Source organism: Haliotis asinina, chromosome 6 (genome assembly GCF_037392515.1).
Source record: "Haliotis asinina isolate JCU_RB_2024 chromosome 6, JCU_Hal_asi_v2, whole genome shotgun sequence".
NCBI classification, from domain to species: domain Eukaryota; kingdom Metazoa; phylum Mollusca; class Gastropoda; order Lepetellida; family Haliotidae; genus Haliotis; species Haliotis asinina.
Window position 1 is genome coordinate 832,748 of NC_090285.1, and position 15,896 is coordinate 848,643.

Below are 15,896 nucleotides of genomic sequence, written 5' to 3' on the forward strand. Positions count from 1 at the left end.
GGTGTATAAGGAGTATTCGTGTGAGATATATTGGTGTATGAGTAGTGTTCCTGTGGGGTATATTGGTGTATGATTAGTATTGTTGTGGGATATATTGGTGTATAAGGAGTATTCGTGTGAGATATATTGGTGTATGAGTAGTATTGTTGTGAGATATATTGGTGTATGAGTAGTGTTCCTGTGGGGTATATTGGTGTATGAGTAGTGTTCCTGTGGGATATATTGGTGTATAAGGAGTATTCGTGTGAGATATATTGGTGTATGAGTAGTGTTCCTGTGGGGTATATTGGTGTATGAGTAGTGTTCCTGTGGGATATATTGGTGTATAAGGAGTATTCGTGTGAGATATATTGGTGTATGAGTAGTATTGTTGTGGGATGTATTGGTGTATAAGGAGTATTCGTGTGAGATATATTGGTGTATGAGTAGTATTGTTGTGGGATATATTGGTGTATAAGGAGTATTCGTGTGAGATATATTGGTGTATGAGTAGTGTTCCTGTGGGGTATATTGGTGTATGAGTAGTATTGTTGTGGGATATATTGGTGTATAAGGAGTATTCGTGTGAGATATATTGGTGTATGAGTAGTGTTTCTGTGGGGTATGTTGGTGTATGAGTAGTATTGTTGTGGGATATATTGGTGTATAAGGAGTATTTATGTGAGATATATTGGTGTATGAGTAGTGTTCCAGTGGGGTATATTGGTGTATGAGTAGTATTGTTGTGGGAGATATTGGTGTATAAGGAGTATTCGTGTGAGATATATTGGTGTATGAGTAGTATTGTTGTGGGATATATTGGTGTATAAGGAGTATTCGTGTGAGATATATTGGTGTATGAGTAGTGTTCCTGTGGGGTATATTGGTGTATAAGGAGTATTCGTGTGAGATATGTTGGTGTATGAGGAGTATTGTTGTGGGATATATTGGTGTATAAGGAGTATTCGTGTGAGATATATTGGTGTATGAGTAGTATTGTTGTGGGATATATTGGTGTATAAGGAGTATTCGTGTGAGATATATTGGTGTATGAGTAGTGTTCCTGTGGGGTATATTGGTGTATGATTAGTATTGTTGTGGGGTATATTGGTGTATAAGGAGTATTCGTGTGAGATATATTGGTGTATGAGTAGTATTGTTGTGAGATATATTGGTGTATGAGTAGTGTTCCTGTGGGGTATATTGGTGTATGAGTAGTGTTCCTGTGGGGTATATTGGTGTATAAGGAGTATTCGTGTGAGATATGTTGGTGTATGAGGAGTATTGTTGTCGGATATATTGGTGTATAAGGAGTATTCGTGTGAGATATATTGGTGTATGAGTAGTATTGTTGTGGGATATATTGGTGTATAAGGAGTATTCGTGTGAGATATATTGGTGTATGAGTAGTGTTCCTGTGGGGTATATTGGTGTATGATTAGTATTGTTGTGGGATATATTGGTGTATAAGGAGTATTCGTGTGAGATATATTGGTGTATGAGTAGTATTGTTGTGAGATATATTGGTGTATGAGTAGTGTTCCTGTGGGGTATATTGGTGTATGAGTAGTGTTCCTGTGGGATATATTGGTGTATAAGGAGTATTCGTGTGAGATATATTGGTGTATGAGTAGTGTTCCTGTGGGGTATATTGGTGTATGAGTAGTGTTCCTGTGGGATATATTGGTGTATAAGGAGTATTCGTGTGAGATATATTGGTGTATGAGTAGTATTGTTGTGGGATGTATTGGTGTATAAGGAGTATTCGTGTGAGATATATTGGTGTATGAGTAGTATTGTTGTGGGATATATTGGTGTATAAGGAGTATTCGTGTGAGATATATTGGTGTATGAGTAGTATTGTTGTGGGATATATTGGTGTATAAGGAGTATTCGTGTGAGATATATTGGTGTATGAGTAGTGTTCCTGTGGGGTATGTTGGTGTATGAGTAGTATTGTTGTGGGATATATTGGTGTATAAGGAGTATTTATGTGAGATATATTGGTGTATGAGTAGTGTTCCAGTGGGGTATATTGGTGTATGAGTAGTATTGTTGTGGGATATATTGGTGTATAAGGAGTATTCGTGTGAGATATATTGGTGTATGAGTAGTATTGTTGTGGGATATATTGGTGTATAAGGAGTATTCGTGTGAGATATATTGGTGTATGAGTAGTGTTCCTGTGGGGTATATTGGTGTATAAGGAGTATTCGTGTGAGATATGTTGGTGTATGAGTAGTATTGTTGTGGGATATATTGGTGTATAAGGAGTATTCGTGTGAGATATATTGGTGTATGAGTAGTATTGTTGTGGGATATATTGGTGTATAAGGAGTATTCGTGTGAGATATGTTGGTGTATGAGTAGTGTTCCTGTGGGGTATATTGGTGTATGAGTAGTATTGTTGTGGGATATATTGGTGTATAAGGAGTATTCGTGTGAGATATATTGGTGTATGAGTAGTATTGTTGTGAGATGTATTGGTGTATGAGTAGTGTTCCTGTGGGGTATATTGGTGTATGAGTAGTGTTCCTGTGGGGTATATTGGTGTATAAGGAGTATTCGTGTGAGATATGTTGGTGTATGAGGAGTATTGTTGTGGGATATATTGGTGTATAAGGAGTATTCGTGTGAGATATATTGGTGTATGAGTAGTATTGTTGTGGGATATATTGGTGTATAAGGAGTATTCGTGTGAGATATATTGGTGTATGAGTAGTGTTCCTGTGGGGTATATTGGTGTATGAGTAGTATTGTTGTGGGATATATTGGTGTATAAGGAGTATTCGTGTGAGATATGTTGGTGTATGAGTAGTATTGTTGTGAGATATATTGGTGTATGAGTAGTGTTCCTGTGGGGTATATTGGTGTATGAGTAGTGTTCCTGTGGGATATATTGGTGTATAAGGAGTATTCGTGTGAGATATATTGGTGTATGAGTAGTGTTCCTGTGAGATCTATTCATGTCTGAGTAGTGTTCCTGTGAGATCTATTGGTTTATGAGTTATGGATATAACACGATCTCGAGGTTTGGTTGAAATTGTAAACATGAGGTTGAGGGAAACGAAAAGCTGGAGCCTGTTTACATTTTCAACCAAAACCTCAGGATCGTGTTATATCTGTCATATAAATTGAAGGAAAAGACGACAAATATATCAGAATTGGTCATCTAAACTGTCAGTAGTAACAGAAGTGGTAGTAAAATCTATGTAATGCAGCAGGCCTAAATATAAGCACCTGATTTAACACAAAAATCTTCACTGGCTCAGTAGCTGTGAGACAGGGCCTTCAATTCATTATCTGATAGATGCAGTTCTAATCCAGCGAGAGAATACATTTGCACTTTCAGTTTGACGACATTTTTCAATTGATTTTGAATGCTTGAATGTTGATGTTGAAAGAATTCATTTTGTGAAAATCTACTTTCAGGGCCAAGTTTGGAGTATTATGTAGAATGTACCAGGATTATTGTATATGACCATGAAAGAAGGAGAAAATATTACCTCCGAGATGATGTAAATGTGACATCTGAGGTTTATATGTACTATTCCTGTGACATATTTCATGTTTTTCACTGTGACTGGTTTATTCCAGGGTATGGATGGAGCTCTGCCGCGGTGTAAGCCATTTAAATACACCTATGAGAAAGAGATTGTCATGTAAGCATGCCTCTTGATGTGTGCTGTTCATGTTTTGTGCTGAGACCAACAGATAACAGCCAGGGAAGGGGACACTAGGAGGCAGAGATAGCATGTTCAGAGTTATCTCCCTTTGTACATTTGTGTCACTATTTTACAATATTGTATGGAATATATGATGTATACACATGTAAGCCTTGGTCTTAGGGTTTATAATGCTACACTGGAAGTCTGTGTTCCCATGTATTTAAGGTGGGATAGATTGATGAGGAAACAAGCTATCCAGTCTGGCTAAGCTATGTACAAGTTGTTAATGGTCTCTGGAGATTGTTGGTTTATAGAACATCTGCTTTATGATATTGTTACTCAACTGAAGGTGCAATTTCTCTGATTTTACAGGTATGCCTACTTCAAGAAACTGGATTACTTCTCTACAGAGTGCGTCTACTCTCCCAATGCCTACAGGTAGGTCGGTCACACTGTATGCATCTATTCCCTCACTAGGTGTATCTGTTCTCTCTCTAGGTATATCTGTTCCCTCACTAAGTGTATCTGTTCTCTCACTTGGTGTATCTGTTCCCTCACTAGGTGTATCTGTTACCCTACTAGGTGTATCTGTTCCCTCACTAGGTGTATCTGTTCCCTCACTAGCTGCATCTGTTACCTCACTAGGTGTATCTGTTCCCTCGCTAGGTGTATCTGTTCCCTTACTAAGTGTATCTGTTCTCTCACTTGGTATATCTGTTCCCTCACTAGGTGTATCTGTTACCCTACTAGGTGTATCTGTTCCCTCTCTAGGTGTATCTGTTCCCTCACTAGGTGTATCTGTTCCCTCACTAGGTGTATCTGTTCCCTCTCTAGGTGTATCTGTTCCCTCACTAGGTGTATCTGTTCCCTCACTAGGTGTATCTGTTCCCTCACTAGGTGTATCTGTTACCCTACTAGGTGTATCTGTTCCCTCACTAGGTGTATCTGTTCCCTCACTAGGTGTATCTGTTCCCTCGCTAGGTGTATCTGTTCCCTCGCTAGGTGTATCTGTTCCCTCGCTAGGTGTATCTGTTCCCTCGCTAGGTGTATCTGTTCCCTCACTAGGTGTATCTGTTCCCTCACTAGGTGTATGTGTTCCCTCACTAGGTGTATCTAATCCCCATTATAGGTAATTGTTTTTAACTGAAGTGCACCTATTCCCATGTTAAGTGCCCTTTTTCTGACAAAGGTGTCTGTCCTCCACCATGTGCTTATATTCACCTCTGTAACCATAGCATACTATAAAATACAAAGTGCATTACTCCCTTACCAAGTGTATCTACTCTATCTTACATAATGTCAGCCTACAGTTAAATCAGTTGGATTATTTGTGACAGGAAATTAAAATGATCATTGGCATGTTGTGGCTTGCCCTGCACCTTACCTTGTCCCCACTATTTGTGTTAAAGAATGACATATAGAGTGGTCATGTATTTAGATCATGATGTTTTTGTTGTAGAGGATTTGCCCGTGCATTCATCAAGGACCTTGAGAAGATGCGTCCAAGTGCAATCATAGGTGAGTACGGGGTAGCAGGCCCCTAGTCTACATCAGAATCTCGTCTACCATTTAGCCGACATGCCCAGGTACAACTGGACTACTGGACATTGTCGCTCACTCACTCTCTGCAATTGTGTGGGAATCACCTTAATATGTTGTGATCTTCATTGGCTGTGTATAGTTGTTCTATATGTTCACTCTTGCACTACCTCTCATCACAGGTTTTCCAAGAATCAGCTGAGCTGGTAAGTAGGAGACTGACAAGATGACAAAGTGACTACCCACCCATTGTGCTGTGTTTTCAGACATCATCCATTCAGGAGAAGAGGCTGTGAGGAAGGAAGTTAGAATGCCAGTGCTCTGTAACTACATCTGTAAACACATTGTGCTGTGTTTTCAGACATCATCCATTCAGGAGAAGAGGCTGTGAGGAAGGAAGTTAGAATGCCAGTGCTCTGTAACTACATCTGTAAACACATTGTGCTGTGTTTTCAGACATCATCCATTCAGGAGAAGAGGCTGTGAGGAAGGAAGTTAGAATGCCAGTGCTCTGTAACTACATCTGTAACCAGATTCTACTGTTTTCAGACGTGATCCATTCAGGGGATAGCCTATCTGTGAAGAAGGATGTTAGAATGCCAGTGCTCTGTAACTACATCTGTAACCAGATTCTACTGTTTTCAGACGTGATCCATTCAGGGGATAGCCTATCTGTGAAGAAGGATGTTAGAATGCCAGTGCTCTGTAACTACATCTGTAACCAGATTCTACTGTTTTCAGACGTGATCCATTCAGGGGATAGCCTATCTGTGAAGAAGGATGTTAGAATGCCATTGCTCTGTAACTACATCTGTAACCACATTGTGCTGTGTTTTCAGACATCATCCATTCCGGGGAGAGTCTATCTGTGAAGAAGGAGGTTAGAATGCCAGTGCAAGGTAAGTCGTGCTCCTTCATGCTGTGATGTACATGCTTCTTGTGACTTTTTGTTTAAGAGACACATCGTGACACAGAGACAATGACAGACCTTCATATGTTTTGTGAGACACTTAATTTAGTATGGCGAGAATGAGACAATCATGTTTTGTATGAGAGTTACACTGTGACATGGGCAGAATGAGGGACAATCATGGTTTGGTATACTATGTTTTTCTAATGTTGTGTCATGTTTTTGCTAAAATATTCCTATATTCCTATTCCTATGTAACATGTCATTCACTCAATACTGCAAGACCATGCTGACCTCACCAGACTGTCTGTCCTCCCTTGCAGGTCAGTGTTCTCGCTGTGGCTACATGTCCAGCAACCCTGTGTGTAAAGCCTGCGTCCTTCTGGAGGGACTTAACAGAGGACTGCCACGGTACGGAACCTCAAACCCGGCTATTTCTACTTTGATATTTTGTATTGTTTACATGTATACGTCCATAAGGTCATACTAAGGCCACGGGCATTTATCTCATTCAAGTGTTATCGTTTTTGCCTGCAGTCATGTGTCTGTAGGCCCACAAACCTGTGTTTTGGTCTGTAAATATGTGTGCATATCTTTCTTCTGCAGACTTGGTATTGGCAAGGAACACAAAGAAAGGAGGAAGGTAAGACTGGGTTTTTCCATTCTGGGTCCGAGGGAGACAACTTATGCTGTACTGGGAACAACCACAATTAAAAATTAATTAAAATAAAGTAAAAACAGATTTTTAGGACATTCTTCCTGGTTCTGACAAGTGGATTTGTTACAGGGCCTGATCACACAAAGACAGTGACACCATGGATACAAATCAACACATTGTCAGACATTTTTTTTACAAATAACCACATTTTTTCTTAGTCTGACTCATGCTTAATTGCTTATCTCCTCCTCCCTGCAAGGATAGTGGAACACCTGAAATCCCTTGAAGTTCCCTTCTAAAAGAAACTGATGTAAAATACACTCACCCACCGGAAGCCTTCCTTTCCCGCCAAAAAGTTCACATGACCTGCCATGCTTGTCACTCTCTCCTGATCGCCCGAAGATGTTGGCTGGAGGCATCCTGGGGTCCAAATACAGCGATAAGTGTTTTTATTTAGTTTGGTCCTTTAAAGGTCACATGCAACCAAAAAATCAAACATAATTAAAACACATTTAACACTTATTCATGACATATAATATACATTGCTGCTTTTGAAAAAACAAATAAACACAATTATAAGCGTACAATCGCAATTCAAAAGTGCAATATTTTGTACTTGGGCTTACTTCCCCTGAAACGAAGCCCTCGGGAGACCGAACCCAGTCAATATAGCGGGTGGATATGCACTCAAGTGTATCGACGGCTTCCGATTGGCTGTTTCATTTGCTGATATGCTGAGGGTTCATTGTGTGTACAGAAAGATGATCTGTTTGATAGGCATTTTAGAAGTATAGCCAGTCACAAGAAAGTAAGATTCTTTATGGATAACAACTTCTTTTTGTGTACTTGATGTGTCTTATGAGTATGGAATCATATACTGTTGTCAAACAAAATCATATACACGAAAAGAAGTCGTTATCCATGAAGAATGTATATAGAGATGTTGGGTTTGGAAAATACAAACTCTGAATTTGCGCTCGATCCAATAAAAAATCATGTCAGTAGAGGTGGTAAACTACTGCGTGGCTGGAATCTGTCATTCGCCCAAGTACAAAGCAGGACTTGAAACTGACAAGAGTTTGCACCAATTTCCGTCAGATCCAGTCATCCGAAAAAATGAATGTAGTTTGTTTGCAACCCACAGACATAGAAACATGTCATGTGTATCACACGTACCTAATTACATAATGTGGCACACATGGGACTCGGGTGCACGAGTCATAAATCAACTTATTTTCTTTATGTCGTATAGTCTGATAGGTGTTAAGTTCAAATTGCACGTGGTCGATGATTGAAGCTGTGTATTGCACGTTGTCTTCAGCAGAGAGGCAGACAGACATATAGGTGTGAATAAACCAGACACTGAGCTTTCTCTGTGACAGAGACTGCTTACCACACATCAACAAGTTGTTTTACGTAACGAGTAGATTATTTACTTGTTTGTGTACACAACCACGATTAGACTACTGCTCACGACCTCAGACGCTGGGCATGCATACTGTTTCAAGCTTCGCGAACCTATTCACTGCGCATGCGTTATGGACGCAGCGCAGCACGGCTGTTGAAACCAGTTTTCCTCCCAGCGCTGGGGGGAATTTAGTGAAACGTTTGAACTCCGATTTCGCGGGCTTTTCTTTCACCGCGTTTTTTTTCAACTTTATAGGTTGAATTGGCTTTTTTCATGATTTGTTTCGGTAAGTGCATACCGAAAGGTACCAGAATCTGCAAAGTTGTGTTTTACATTGCATGTGACCTTTAACAAAATTTATGTCATATGTGGTATCTGCCTTAAGTATATATACATCATGTTTCATTAAATTTGTAATTATTTTGTCAAAAATGAAACATACAGCTTTATGGATTACAACATCTTGTGTATTACGTTGAGCAATGTTTCGATGTAGATTCTTACATCATTTTCAAGCTAAAAGTGAATACAACCAAATAGTGAGAAGCTTATATACATGGAATGTTATGACTAACAGTGGATTAACATTAATAACAGTGTGTGATAGAGTAAACAAGTGGTACATAATAGGAAGAGGCCAAAGTACTAACAACAAACCAGTTTCACCAATATATGGGTAGGGTAGCTACTATGCCTTTCTTGATCTGGGGATGATGGTTGGACTGGTGATGAATGTACTGATCCGTATGTGTTGGTTTACGGTAAACACTGGTGGCTATGGATTGTTGATGTCGATGGAGAAGAAAGTCCAGGAAGGGAAGCTGTTGGCACGAAGAGCAAAAGCAGTCTGCAGTCCTGTCAGCCTCCACAGCGAATTAAAACACCTGAAATCAACCTTCCAAGACCTTAACGAGTACCCACCCCATCTAGTCAGCAACACCATCACCAAGACCCTGAAAGAAACTCCCAAGTCAACTAAACCAGAACCTTCCCCCATCAGAATTAACATACCATACCATGGCCAGATAAGTCATCGCATCGGCCGTCTCATCAAGAAAACAACAGGAATAGACGTCACCTTCCGTAGCAACACCAACCTGAAAACGCTACTATCAGCTAATGGACAGCAACACCTAAATGCAACAATCCAGCAGGATGCATCTACCAGATCTAATGTAGTTGTAAAGAGACATATATTGGTGAAACTGGTCGACCACTGACTATCAGGTTAAAAGAGCACAAAACATCAGTTCAAAATTTGGATCAGAAGTCTGCCGCATGTGAACACATCATGCACAACCCCAATCACAAGATTGTTTGGGACAACACCAGGACATTAGTTAGGAACGCCAGTGACTTAAAAAAACGGAAGCTCCTAGAAGCCATTGCAATCAAGCGGAACAAGCCCTCAATCAACAGAGACGGAGGTGTTTACTTACCCAATGCATGGAACCACCTTATCCTTAGTGACTAATCTTGATCCAAACATCTTTACCTGTAACTCGTTAACCTAATCAGTTGAAGCCTGTACATAAGTTGAAGCCTGTACATCAATCAATCAAAGCCTGTACATCAATCAATACAAACCTGTATATCTTGTTACCCATTGTTATCGGTCTACTATTATGTGTATATATACTACAACCCTTTAGTTTTATCCTCACCTCACCTGAAGAAGAGACTAGAATCTGTCTAGAAACGTTATGACCTTGTATAATAAAGAAGTTGAACCATAAAGCACTTTTAGTTTGTTTTCTTCTTTCGTCGCCCCTATGGAAGAAATAGGCGCTCTCAGACGTCGGGCCATTCGTCCACGGAGAGTAAAGGAGGTAAACATTGAAGATCAGTTTCGGAACAACGGGAGTCTTCCACCCCTAGCCATTCCTGTACAACCATCTCAAGTGGGTGGATGTCTTCAACTGTAATGGAAGAATTGGGGAATTCTCCACAGACAAGTATGTCAAGAAGATTCTTCGAGACAGTTACAACATTCTATTGGAAACTACCCCTCTGGTCAAAAAAGTACCAGCTCTCATCATTTATGCAAAGGATCAACTAGACAAATTGACCGATGCCATAAGAATGTTGTTACAGAAGGGAGCAGTGGAAGTAATACTGCCTCAGAATCTAATGCCAGGTTTTACTCTCCAGTTTTTCTGGTACCCAAGAAGAATTCCAAAGAAAAAAGAAAAAGTTTGGCTTACATACAACATGAATGAATTCAACAAGAAGTTTCTATGGAAACCAGAGCGCTTCAGAATGATACATCTTCTGCAACTTAAGCTCCCCATCTGACCAGCGGACTATCTCACCAGCATCAATCTTCAGGATGGATATCTATACATCCCGATACATTGAGAATCCAGGAAATATCTGTGCTTCCTTTTCAATGGTCAGCATTATTAATGGATGGTTCTACCATTTGGAATATCTTCGGGACCATGTCTGTTTTCTCGGGTAACCAAATCCATCATCAGTTGTCTACACCTGAGACGGCTTGGCAGTGCTTTTTAGTTTGGATGATGGCATACAAGCTTATTAAGACAAAAGTCAACTCAGACTGGAGCTAAACTTCACCATCAGGCTACTAACACAGCTGGGATGGTTAGTAAATCACTTGAAGTAGGAATTGGAACCTCAACAAGATCTAAAGTTCCTCGTGATTTGTTTCATCACCACATTGAACCATGTTGTTGTCCCAGAGGACCGGTGGGTCAAGATTGATCACATGATAAATCAAGCACTACTCTCTCTGTTGACACTACGACAGTGGCAGTGTCTCCTAGGTCTTCTTACGTCAACTGAGGATATGTCCAGAAGTGGAAGACTGTATCTACGCCCATTACAACGCTTCTTGAATCTACATCTCAACAACAAAGGTCAGATTCTGCTCCCAAACAATTTGAGGCCATTTCTACTTTGGTGGACTCACCAATCAAATGTCTGAACTTATATGTTAGAGCCGGCATTCAACAACCACCTGTATGTAGACGCATCTCTCCAAGGATGGGGTGCCCATCTAGACGAGGTTGCAGCAGGAGTCTGGAAGAAGGAAGATCAAGCTTCTAACATCAACCAATTGGAGATGAAAGTGATGATTCACTGGTCGACAGTATTGAGAGATAGGCTAAAGATGATTCAAACAGACAACTCCCAGTGGTCTCTTACATAAACAAACAAGGGTCATTGAGATCTCCATATCTTCTACACCTGACGTTTCTACTCTTCGACATGGTCAACAATCTGAATCTCCACATAAAAGCATGTTGCATACCATGAGTTTGCAGCGTCATGGCAGGTGCCTTATCTCATCCTCTTCATCCATCACCAATAGAGTGGATGCTTCATTTGGAGGCATTTCAACTAATCAACCAGACTTTCGGATCCCTGCAAATAGGCTTATTTGCGAAAAGGTTCAACAAACAAACAACAACCTTTGTGTCACCGGTACCAGATCTGTTAGCCTGGGCAAAGGATACTCTCAGCAAAATCAAAAAGAAGAAACTGTTACAACTGATTTTGGATGCACCTTAGTGGCCAACGAGTCATTGGTTCCCAATACTCATAGAAGAATTGGGACAGCCAGCACCAAACAGGTGCACGGCAATCCATCTTCCTTCTGACTTCGCGTATGGACTGTATTAAAGCCTGTTTAAAACACAGAGGATACTCTGCGAGGGCAGTGAAAGCTGTCACCTTAGCTTTACGGAAATCCACCTTATATGATGACAAGTGGAAACGGTTTGAGACATATGCCAGGAAGAAAGGATTCACGGCTATTAAGGCTACCCATCCACAAATAGAGGATTATCTATGTCATTTATGACATTCCAGAGGTCTGAAAGGTTCTACATTATCTAGATACTTGGCGACCCTCAGGTCGGTTATCACTACGAAAACAGGGATCAAGTTGATTAAAGTACCTGAGCTACTTGCTTTATTACACTCCTTCAAGTTGGAAGACCAACAAGGCAGGTTTAGAACTCCAGCTTGTGTTTTAAACATCGTACTCCAACATCTCACAAGCGATGTGTACAAGCCGCTAGACCATACCTCATTTGAACTGCTGACTCAGAAGACGCTGTTTCTGCTTGCCTTGGCTACAGCGGCACAAATGTCAGAAATTGATGCTCTAGACTTCAATCGCAACCAGATTGTTGGCCTGTTCTGTAGGGCACATAATAGTGAATGAGATTGTCGGCCTGTTCTCTATGGCACATAGTAGTGAATGAGATTGTTGGCCTGTTCTGTAGGGCACATAATAGTGAATGAGACTGTAGGCCTGTTCTCTATGGCACATAATAGTGAATGAGATTGTTGGCCTGTTCTGTAGGGCACATAATAGTGAATGAGATTGTTGGCCTGTACTCTATGGCACATAATAGTGAATGAGATTGTTGGCCTGTTCTCTGTGACACAGAGTAGTCAGTGAGATTGGCGTCATATTCTTTGTGGCATCATCATCACCATCACCATCACCATCACCATCAAAGGATTGAAATCTAATGGTTCTTGTTAATAACATTTTATTCTGAAACATTTATCAGTATGATTCATTAATATTGCATTTTCAGCTGGCAGACAAACTGGCTCAAGAAGAAGCTCAGAGCATTTCAAGTCCTGCAGCAGTGTTTGGTGAGATGAACATTGTCAGAGTAGAGAAGTCACATGGAGGTTCCTGCAGTCAGCTGTCTGTGAAGGTACCCGGTGTTGCTGGTTGTGAAGAGGAAGTGAAGAAGTTGCAGCTGGACAGGAGGAAGCTAACAGTTGATGATATAGATTTCTGATGTTATTGATAAACTGTAACACCGAAATATCTTGACAAACGAACAGACTTTGTGTGTCAGTATATACTGCAATAGTCCTTCTTCTTTTAGAAGTAGGTCACTAGTGTTTTATGTCCGTGATCAGAACTAGGTCACTTGTGTTCTATGTCTGTCATCAGAACTAGGTCACTTGTGTTCCATATTTGTCATCATAACTAGGTCATCAGTGATCCATGCCGGTCATCAGAAGTAGGTCACTGGTGTTCTGTGCTCGTCATCAGAACTAGGTTACTAGTGTTCCATACTTGTCATCATAACTGTGTCATCAGTGATCCATGCTTGTCATCAAAATTAGGTGGTCCATGTATCTCCTCCAAGTGTACTCACCTCCAAAGTTAACTCGGTGCTATGTTGTGCTGGTTTGAGATCTGTTTGCTACCTTGTAGGCTGCCATACAGCAGAGTATTAAGTAATACGGATAAAGCATGGAGTGCAACTTTTCTGGCTTGATTGGTGCACACTGATTTATACAGCTGTTCATGAATATTTGATGATTAGGAGCTAGTTATCAGCGATCAATTGGTCGATCTTTTAAAGGTTATAAAGATTTTTTTGACATGTACTCAGGGTCATAGACAGCTGTATTGATTTTAACCAAGTCTTCCTATCTCCACCAACAACCTGGCCAGTATATCCTCGAATCTGTGTATTCACCTTTCAAGTAAACACACAGTTGTTGGTATTCTGAAACAAAGTAAAACATAAATGAACTACAGTACCTCAACACAAGTGAAGCATCAGAACTGTCATAAGCGAAGGTCTTATGAAATATCTGCTCTCCACTAACTGATGAAAACTGGCCAGGATTGCTACTGAGAAACCTGATACTTGCAGCAAAGAAAGTTCTAAACCTTCACTGCAGTATAGCAATCATAACCCATTGTATAATAAATTATGCATTTGACCACTCAATCATGTTCACTCACTGACAGTAGCTCTACATGCTTGTGTACATTCACGACTCGCTGTCAACAATACAATAAAATACACAAATTTTGACTGTCATAAATAATCATATTTAAATCATTTTAAAGAATATAAACACATATAACATCTATGAACTGAATACACTCTCAAGTGACACTTGACCCATATCATCCTCATACTTGATGTCTAAACACATTTACAAACAATTCTACCTGAAAAGTTAGTTTGAGTGACTCAATTAATGACTTTAAACTTTTGACCCCCCAGGCAAGCACTTATAGGGTGCCATCAAATTTGGTGAAATGTTGCAAGGGCTGAGAACAAGCAGACACTCCTGGCTGATCATGAGGCACTGTTTGGTGCAACACAACATATCAGTATCCATAATGAGGATCCATGCTGTGTTGGAAAATATGTTTTGAAGAACACAAAATGTTAAATTTGATACATATCTGTGTTAAGTTTTGTTAATCTACAGAGTGACTTTTGTTGCACCATTCTACATCAGAATGGTGGTACTTTCACTGTACATGACATGGGACTCACAGCGAATCCCATGCTGGAAACTCATTTCAACTCTCATGGGGTTCCAGACCTAAATGGTCACTTTTGATTTTGGGAGGAATTTCGGGTATAACAGTAATATGTAAATAACAATGTGCAGCCATGATTGATTCACAAAAGGTGTCTATAGTTCCTAATGGTTGTTTGAAATACAGAAACCACCCACTTCGATCACACCTGTGTCTGGTTGGAACTGTGACTGGTGTGTATATAGTGGCATCCGAGGAACCCGTTGTGTTACTGGATGTTGGTACATCGAGTACAGTAATGGCCGTGAACATTCCAAGGAGGGCCGACGCCTTTTTGCATGAGACGTTTGTCTGAAATAATCATGTCAACAAATGGACATTACTGTGTGGAGTCAACATTTATCAGTGGATAGCTATTAGATAGCCGCAGCTGTGTCTGCTGTAGGTGTTAACTTGAAAGGGAGGCATGCGACTGTCAAGGTGATGGATGTTTGAGTGATCTGGTGAGACCAGTAACAGTTCACAGATGGTGTTCTCCAAGACCGTTGTCGTCTGGGGCATGTTTGTCAGTTATCCTGTTTGTTCCTTTTTAATTTTTTTATCTTTACTTTTTGCAACATTCTATGAAACTGTTTCACGTTCAGCTGTCGACAGGCCATCATAATCAGAGGAGACAATCCCCGTTTTGCTCATTGAACTATAGGCGTCCTGTAATGTTCTTCTTTGTGTGGCCATTCATTGATATGAAGGGCTTGTGTGGGTCATATCCTCAGTTTGTCAGAAGTATTTATTCTTTCCGAGCGATGTCTCCGGTAATCTTTGACAGCATATTTGAGTGCGATGTAAAACCAAACTCACTCACTCACTGTCGAAATGCAGACATGTTTCTATTATACATTCACTTCAGGAAAAACAAAAGTTATAAGGACACGTATTGAATGTGTAACGTAGTTACTAGAATCGCTCATAGTTATTAGCTGTGATAGCCGAGCTTGAACCAACAACCGGTAGCTTCAGTCTTTTGTCCACTGTTCACCGTGTGCTATGAAAGCCATTTGGTATGTGTTGTTATTGGTTTGTGATCCGTCATTTATTAACCGTTTGCACTTAAATAGCATACAATGATATTTGTATGTGGTCGCGTTCACAGCTCCTCCAACAGACAGCCGATGAATATAACATTCCCCGACTCTACATTACACTCAGAGTTGACTCCAAGATTTCTTACATCCAGTCACAGGTGGGCTCGATCACGGCACCTTCAAACTCGCTGGATTACTATCTTGACCCCTGGCCTTAGCCAGTTCGGAAGGGTATAGAACTAACATCAACTGAATTATCACACACGTTTTCAATGTATTAGTTTTAAGCTTGGAGACAATCAACTTGAAAATCAAACATTTTGTCATCGAGCGATGAATGCCAGTGAGTGAGTGAGTTTAGTTTTA

General features: G+C 40.3%; 1 protein-coding gene across 2 annotated transcripts in view; it reads left to right on the forward strand.

Annotated features, from left to right (window-relative positions):
- Positions 1-13,900, forward strand: part of LOC137286498 (cytoplasmic tRNA 2-thiolation protein 1-like) — a 61,962-nt gene extending 48,062 nt beyond the window's left edge. Inside the window, exons 9-15 of one of the 2 annotated variants that reach the window (XM_067818401.1) lie at positions 3,577-3,641; positions 4,020-4,085; positions 5,107-5,165; positions 6,026-6,085; positions 6,420-6,507; positions 6,703-6,739; positions 12,737-13,900. In XM_067818401.1, coding sequence (XP_067674502.1) covers positions 3,577-3,641; positions 4,020-4,085; positions 5,107-5,165; positions 6,026-6,085; positions 6,420-6,507; positions 6,703-6,739; positions 12,737-12,949 — 588 coding nt within the window. In that variant the 3' untranslated portion in view covers positions 12,950-13,900. Of the gene's footprint in view, positions 1-3,576; positions 3,642-4,019; positions 4,086-5,106; positions 5,166-6,025; positions 6,086-6,419; positions 6,508-6,702; positions 6,740-7,018; positions 7,266-12,736 lie in introns of those variants that run through there. The other variant, XM_067818402.1, reaches the window with a different exon arrangement.
- The last annotated feature ends 1,996 nt before the right edge of the window (positions 13,901-15,896 follow it).